The sequence below is a fragment of the Lactuca saligna genome, chromosome 4 (assembly GCF_052625555.1).
Source record: "Lactuca saligna cultivar CGN05327 chromosome 4, ASM5262555v1, whole genome shotgun sequence".
In the NCBI taxonomy this organism is placed as follows: domain Eukaryota; kingdom Viridiplantae; phylum Streptophyta; class Magnoliopsida; order Asterales; family Asteraceae; genus Lactuca; species Lactuca saligna.
The window spans coordinates 7462830-7470801 of record NC_136420.1 but is presented as its reverse complement, the minus strand read 5'-3'; the positions used below and the strand labels follow the sequence as shown (position 1 = coordinate 7470801).

The following is a 7972-nucleotide window of genomic DNA, read 5'->3' as shown; positions in this document are numbered from 1 at the left end:
TTGGGAAGAAAGCCATCATACAAGTACTTACGAGTGTGGGGGTTCCTAGCTAAAGTTGTTGTACCACTGCCTAAGGTACAAAAGTTAGGTCCTAAAACATTGGATTATGTATTCATTAGGTATGCACAAAGTAGTAGTGCTTATCGTTTCATTGTGCATGATTCTAAGAATCCTGAAATACACAAGAATACCATAATGGAATCAAGGAATTCTTCATTCTTTGAAGATGTATTTCCTTGTTTGAACAAGGAGGTTGAAATCCCATCTTTACCAAACAACGAAGTTGTTCGAGAGGAAGAACAAGCTCAATCCGAGGAAGAAGAGATAGAACTTAGAAGACGTAAGAGGGCTAGAGTTGAAAAATCATTTGGTGATGACTTTTACACTTATGTGGTGGAAAGTGAACCTAAAACCTACCAAGAGACGGTTACTTCTTCTGAGGGACCTCAAATGGAAAGAAGCCATAGAAAATGAGGTAGAATCTATCTTAAAAAATCATACATGGGAACTAGTGGATCCACCTCCAGGTAGCAAGCCACTGGGTTACCGTTGGATTTTTAAGAGAAAGATGAAACTTGATGGTAGTATTGACAAATACAAGGCAAGACTAGTAATCAAAGGTAATAGACAAAAGGAAGGTCTAGATTACTTTGATACCTATTCGCCGGTAACGCGTATAACATCCATTAGATTAGTTCTCGCCATTGCAACTATTAGAAACCTGCAAGTTCATCAAATGGATGTGAAAACTGCTTTCCTAAATGGGGAGTTGGAAGAAGAAATTTATATGGCGCAACCTGAGGTCTTCATTGCCTTGGGACATGAGGACAAGGTTTGTAAACTTTTTAAGTCTCTATATGGATTAAAACAAGCTCCAAAACAATGGCATCAAAAATTTGATCAAGTCATGATGGAAAGTGGCTTTAGACTCTATGAGTGTGATAAGTGTATCTATGTGAAAAACACCACTCGTGGTTATGTCATATTGTGTTTATATGTTGATGATATGCTTATCATTGGTAGTGATGACAAGATAATAAGATCCACGAAGGATATGTTGAAATCCATGTTCGACATGAAAGATATGGGTTTAGCGGATGTGATTCTTGGAGTCAAGATCACAAGAACCCAAAATGGTTTGATTTTAAGTCAAACACACTATGTGGATAAGATTCTTGAAAATTTGCTAAGGGAGATACTAGCATAGCTAGAACTCCAATTGATACTGGTCAACATTTACATAAAAATAGAGGTGATAGTATTAATCAAGTAGAATATTCAAGGATTATTGGCAGTCTGATGTATCTAATGAGTTGTACCAGACCTGACTTAGCATATGTTGTGAGCAGACTAAGTGGATACACTAGTAAACCCAGTTCTGAACAATGAAAGAGTATTACTAGGTTGCTAAGGTATATGAGATACACATGAGAATATGCACTGCATTATGGTAGACATCCAACAATTATTGAAGGATACACAGATGCAAATTGGATATCTGACATAAAAGATTCTAGATCTACAAGTGGATATCTGTTGACACTTGGAGGTGATGCTGTAGCATGGAAATCATCCAAGCAAATAATTATATCTATATCCACGATGGAATCTACATTTATCGCCTAAGATATTTGTGCTAAAGAGGTGGAGTGGCTACATCAATTTGTAAAGGACATTCCTGAATGGCCTAAGCTGGTAACGGCCATATGTATGCATTGTGATAACCAATCATCAATTAGTATAGATCAAAGTACAATGTATAATGGGAAATCAAGGCATATTAGACGTAGACATAAAACAATATGACAAGTAATCTCTACGGGAGTTATCACGGTTGACTGGGTAAAGTAAAATGATAACATTGCAGATCCGCTTACAAAAGATGACCTAATTGTATGAGTGAGGCAGGTCATTGTGGGGGGGTGGGGGGTTAACACTACTTCCTAGTCCATTCCTATATGTAGTGACAAAGTTAGGCTAAACATATGGTTTTTAATGATTCTTGGAATCACCTATGTGAGAGAGAAGCAGGGTCGCTTCGAAGGGAATTATAGGGGCACAATACTTAAAGCTATTGTAGAACCATGTTAGTGTTCATGACCAAAATAAACACATCTATGAGGATATGGCCTTGTCAGGGAGAGTCCTGTGAGATTTACATTGTCGTCTACATAAATGGCAGCTTAGTTCAAAGACATCGAGATCCACTAACTGCTAGGAGATTAGGTGTAACATCATAAGGGAGGGTTCCAAGGATAATACCTACCTATCCTATGTAGGATTCAACTGTTGAAAATTTCTTTTGGAAATTGGATGTGCAGAGATCGATCTCCATTCATGTGGGGGATTGTTGGAAAATTTAGTATAAATATGTATCTTTTACTAACTTTGGACATATATGAATATATACATAGGTTGTATATATAACTAACTCTAAGTGAGTTTGTGTTCTCCTCCACGAGGACTTCGAAACGATATATTATATGTCCAAAATGAAGTATACGTGAATGAGATATCGATACTCAAAGAAGGGTATTTGAGAATAAATTTAGCAAAAAGAGATGAATGTGGGAACTAGTCACACATTGGTAGAAAGACAAAACTCAACAAGGTTTATAAGCTTGAATGCATGAAAGGCTTACAAGCTTGTGTTTATGGTTTTACTATAATTCCTACCCGCGAGCAGGGGGTGCAAATATTGGATTTCGTAGACCAAAAACACCGAACTTGTGCATGGGCGCGACCTGACGAATGCAGCTCCGAAAACTCGGGCTCGTGCTACCCTCGTTTTGCTAAACTTGACAGTTTGGGTCCTTATTTTTGAATTCTGTAATGATGCATTAGTTACGTAATTAATGACATTTATTGGTATTAAACGCTCAATCAATTATTGATTTGTTTCCATTACACGATTCAACTATAAAAAGAGACCTTTACTGTCTCATTCAACATACGAATGAAAACACTTTTCTTCTTCCTCCTTCTCTGTACACCTGCTTCCGACAACTCTTTCAGGCAAGTGAAATATCCAACAGTACACACACTGGTAAGGTTGTTGTACCCTGGAAACAGACGACGAATCTGTTTAAATGAATCGAGTCCAACTCGAGTCTCAGCCACCACGTTCTGCTACTAATCTTTTTTTTATAGGAAGCTTTCAACAGGAAAAACGAAGTCCTTAAACTAACATCACATGCAAATGGTATGAACACGTGTTGATTTTCCATGCACAATTTCTCATGTTTGGTGACTTTGCTTGTAGCAACTTTTAAAGCAACCTATCCAGCTTTGAAACCCTCAGCCCTCAAGTACACGAGAGGGGATACCCTTGTAAGGTCCACACATATGCTATTCCCTCCGACCCATCTTCGATTTGATTTGATTTTTTGAATTTGTTAAAATTAAGTTTTGTATGGAAGTGTGGTTTGATTTAATGATTTTCATGGATTTGCTGAATTTATTAACTAGTTTCAGTTATAACAAGGTTGATCGGGCTTTTACGACCTGTTTCGGGCCTAACATTGGGTTTGTACGATCTATGTGAAAGTCCTTTATTGGATTATTGGCCTACTTACATACCCCAAAACAAAATTAAAGAAAGCAGTTAACCAACAGGTTAAACATAAAAAAAGATAAAAAAAAAGCACACTAATATATGGCCAGAACTAATACGTACATAATTTAACCTCTAGTTATTAACTTAATAGCTACTACAGTACTACCAAACTAATACCTATTATTGGTCATGCAACTGGTTACATTGATATCATGATGTTGAAAATGCTGGTGATGATGGCCATAAGAAGACATTGAGCTGCTACACTCTCCGACATCTTTTATCTCCTCTTCCTCCTCCTCCTCAACCATCTCCTTCTCCGGTGACACCGCCACGAAATGCGGCTGTGCCGCCTCACAAAAGGGTGGTGCCGCCAGTGGTGAAGACGAAGCCGGAACGACTGATGGAAGCTTTGAGAGGAGGGCCTCAAGGCTGCTCATGGAAGGAGTTATGTTCAATGGCTGATTGTAAGCTGCCGGTAAATCGCTGCCACCACCACTGCCGCCATGGAAAGGCCATAGTTCAGGTGTGTTGTACCCTTCTGGTCTGAATGGGTATAGTGAGGACGATGGGTGTGGTAGTAGTACCCCTGGGATGCTCTCAATGTAGCTCAATTTCTTTCTTAACATCACCACATAGCTCAAGTCTTCAATCACCTTTTGATTCCATTACCCAATTAGTGTATTAAGTGACAAAATAGATGCAAACAAAGTAGGAAATTGGCATCGAGTTGGATGTGCATGCAGGGGTATTTTTGTAATTTCAAGAAGCTCGCATTAGTATTATCAACCTAAAATAGATTTGGGGTATGCTAATGTCATTTTTAAAGATGCAAGTTTCAGACATGAGTTAGATATGTGCATGCGGGGTATTGTTATAACTCCATCAAAGCCAAGCCTTCAATCACCTTTTTGATAACTGTTTTCGTACGTAATCAAGAATTTTGTGGCCCAAATAATATGCATAATATTTAGTATTATACTATTATCAACGTAAATATACTTAGGGTATGCTAATTGTTATTTTTTATTGATGCAAGATAGGAAATCGACATCCTCAGAAACTTACACATGTTGTGCATGCATGGGTACTTTTGTAATTTCACAAGCTCAAGTCTTTAGTAACGTATTGGGGACACAAAAATGATTCATGATATTTATTTAGTATTATGAACTTAAGATGGATTTATAGTGGCAACAAATTGTTATTTTCTAAAGATGCATGGTCGAAAACTGACATTCTAGCTCTACATCTTGAGTTTGTTGAGTATGCAGGGGTATTTTTGTAAATTCACAAATTTTAGCAAATAGTATATGACCACCTTTTGATCCCATTTACAGGCAAGTACTTACTATTTAGTCGAACAAGAAGCATACTCTTTAGTATTGTCAAGACGAGTTTCATAACTTAAATATAATTTTCAGTCTTTTAAAAGTTATATATGTTTGGCTTTCAAAAGTCAAAGTTAACTACTTTATATTAACTATTTATTATTGAAATCTCTGTATTATTAGTTAGTATCTAGTTTATTTTTTCTAAATAAATAAATTTAGGTAGATGTAAGTGTTTTAATACTTTTAAATATAATTTGTGATAGAGAAAAACCTTGTGAATTGATCCCAGTTGGATAACACCTTCTCTAACAGCAACCAAAGCAATAGTCTGAGAATAAGAATTAAATTAAGTTGATTATATAGAACTTATAGCAAGCTGCTTAAAAGTGTTGTAGATAATGCACAGTGTACTTGTACCTTTATACCGGCCTGAAACTGAGCCTCCCATGTCCTTGGATGCTATTATTCAAGTAAATATAGAATAAATTAAACGCATAATAAATAAATAATAAACCATTTAACCCTAAAAACGTTATACGAAAACAAAAACCCTAACACGTATCCAAACTAATATATAATCACAAATAATTTAATGAACTTTAAAGCATTCATTGAACATATGATATCTGATCAAAACTGTTTTGTCATGAATTATTTAGTTACATAAGCATCAAAATATTTTACAAGCGTAGTTAAAATTGTTCAAAATATACATTATTTTCCATTATACGTTTCTTCCAAATTTGGAATTGTTCAACATACAATGATTTGCTTTAAACTGTTAATAACATATACATTTAATTTGCTAAAAACATATAAATCTAATGAGTTGTAATGGAAGATTTTATTGAAATCTATAAAACTTTATAGGCTCTTAGAAATAAATTATTTAGAGAATTTTAAGCTTTTAAAACCTTTAAAAATTAATTTTAATTAGAAGTATTTGATAGCAAATTAACAGTTTAATAAATAAATGTTAATAAGAAACTATGAATCTCTACTTACTGAGTCCGCTGAGTTATTCCAAGTAGACAAGAAATTTATTTCTTGATCAGTAGGCTCTTTAAAAATCCACTTATGATTGTGATCTGCTGCTACTTTCCCAATTATCCTGAAAAAATATTTAGAAAATATAAAATGTAAACCTTTATATATATATATATATATATATATATATATATATATATATATATATATATATATTAGGAACAGAGAAAGAAATGAAGAAAAAGCAGTAAATTGAAAAAGTACAAAAATACCCTTCACCGTAATTGTAAATTTCGTGGGACATTTTGAAGAAAAGCTCCGGTTGAAGGCCTTGATATTGTTGGTACTGATCATGGTTTGAATACGGTTGACAGTCACCGGAGTTTGTGTCAGCAGCTGTTGAGGCTGCGAAATTACAAAAACCATCCTCCCATGCTAGGATCCTATTTGTTTTAAATTAAGAAATCAATCATCGGATAAAATTTGCAAATAATAAATCAATTGACAATATTTCATATGGTGAAATTAATTAGGTTGGATTAAATTAGTAAAAATACATAAACGGAATATATTTCTTGAAATTGAAATTTAATGTACCAATTTCTTCGGTTGCCTCTTGACCTATCATAAGCTCCACCTTGAGCATCCCATCTATAATTTATTAAGAAAATGTAAGAATATAAAAATACAATTTCATAATTTAATATTTGTTTGTGGATGATTAGCTGATTAGGGTATTTTTAGTTAAATCCTAATTAAGTAATTAAATAGAAAAATTTACTTGGGAGGAGGGTAGTTTCTAGGCAAGATCCTCCAAAACACAGCATAAACCCACTGGGAGTTTTCATGAATGCAAAAGCTTCTGAGTGTGTGTTGAAGAAGATGAGTTACTGTTGATTGGCTTAGCTCCTCCATTGCCCTTCTCTTTTTCAACTTTCTCTCTAAAACACACACTTGTATCTATCTTTTTCTCTAGAAGAAGTGAAAACTAGATACCCTTTTCTCCTTTATATAATGCTTCCTGCAGGGGAGTTTCACATCTCTCTCTCTCTCTCTCTCTATATATATATATATATATATATATATATATATATATATATATATATATATATATATATATAAACACACGTCGTTTTCTTTAATATATTTATTATAATGTTTTTAAATTTCAATCCCTTCACATGTTTTCGCTGAACACCTATATATATATATATATATATATATATATATATATATATATATATATATATATATATATATATATATATATATATATATATATATATATATATATATATAGCTTCTATGGAAACCAAAAAACCTTAAAAATTATAAAAATACATAAAAAAAAAAACTTAGAGATCACAAAACTTTTATTTTATTTTTTTTGAAAACATCGCACCTTTTAACACAAAATCGCTGAAAATATTTTTTGAAAAAAAATTATAAAAAAAATTGATTTTTTATTTATTTTTCAGCGAAATTTTAAAAAAAACTGCGATTTTTTTATATGTAAAGTCAAAATTTTTTTTTTGTGATGTCTAGATATTTTTTTATGCATTTTTATGATTTTTAGAGTTTTTTTGTTTTCCATATAACCCTTATATATATATATATATATATATATATATATATATATATATATATATATATATATATATATATGGTTAGGTTATATTGTTTCTAGTGACTATTGTGCGCTAGAATGCACAAATCTGGACCATCGGATGAATAGAATCAATAATCATGATCTGATGATCTATGATATTACAATAGGGTAGCATGTATCATATAATCACACAAATTTCCGCAAAAGAGTATTTTGTTCAATTAACCTATTTTAAAAAAGGAAATTTTCGGATTTTAAGGGATCATTAATTACCTTATTTTTAAAAACTTTGAATTTTTTAAATTAATTCTAATTAACTTTTAATAATAACCGATTTTATTCTGTAAGAATGACAAAAAGTCAACAATAAACTAGTAAATATATTTGCGGTTTTATTCTTGCAGAATATTGTTTTATTCAAGATACTTTTTATATTAAACATGCTTAGAGAATTATACTACATATTATCAAGAATAACATTTTCTA

General features: G+C 32.7%; 1 protein-coding gene across 1 annotated transcript; it reads right to left on the bottom strand.

Annotated features, from left to right (window-relative positions):
* Nucleotides 1-3526: 3526 nt before the first annotated feature.
* Nucleotides 3527-6910, bottom strand: LOC145041141 (protein RICE SALT SENSITIVE 3-like). The gene is made up of 7 exons (XM_078989090.1): nucleotides 6659-6910; nucleotides 6475-6528; nucleotides 6150-6320; nucleotides 5896-6001; nucleotides 5308-5349; nucleotides 5162-5218; nucleotides 3527-4212 (listed from the first exon to the last, which is right to left on the bottom strand). The coding sequence occupies exons 1-7, from the start codon at nucleotides 6790-6792 to the stop codon at nucleotides 3727-3729; spliced, it is 1050 nt and encodes a 349-aa protein (XP_078845216.1). The 5' UTR covers nucleotides 6793-6910; the 3' UTR covers nucleotides 3527-3726.
* Nucleotides 6911-7972: the final 1062 nt, after the last annotated feature.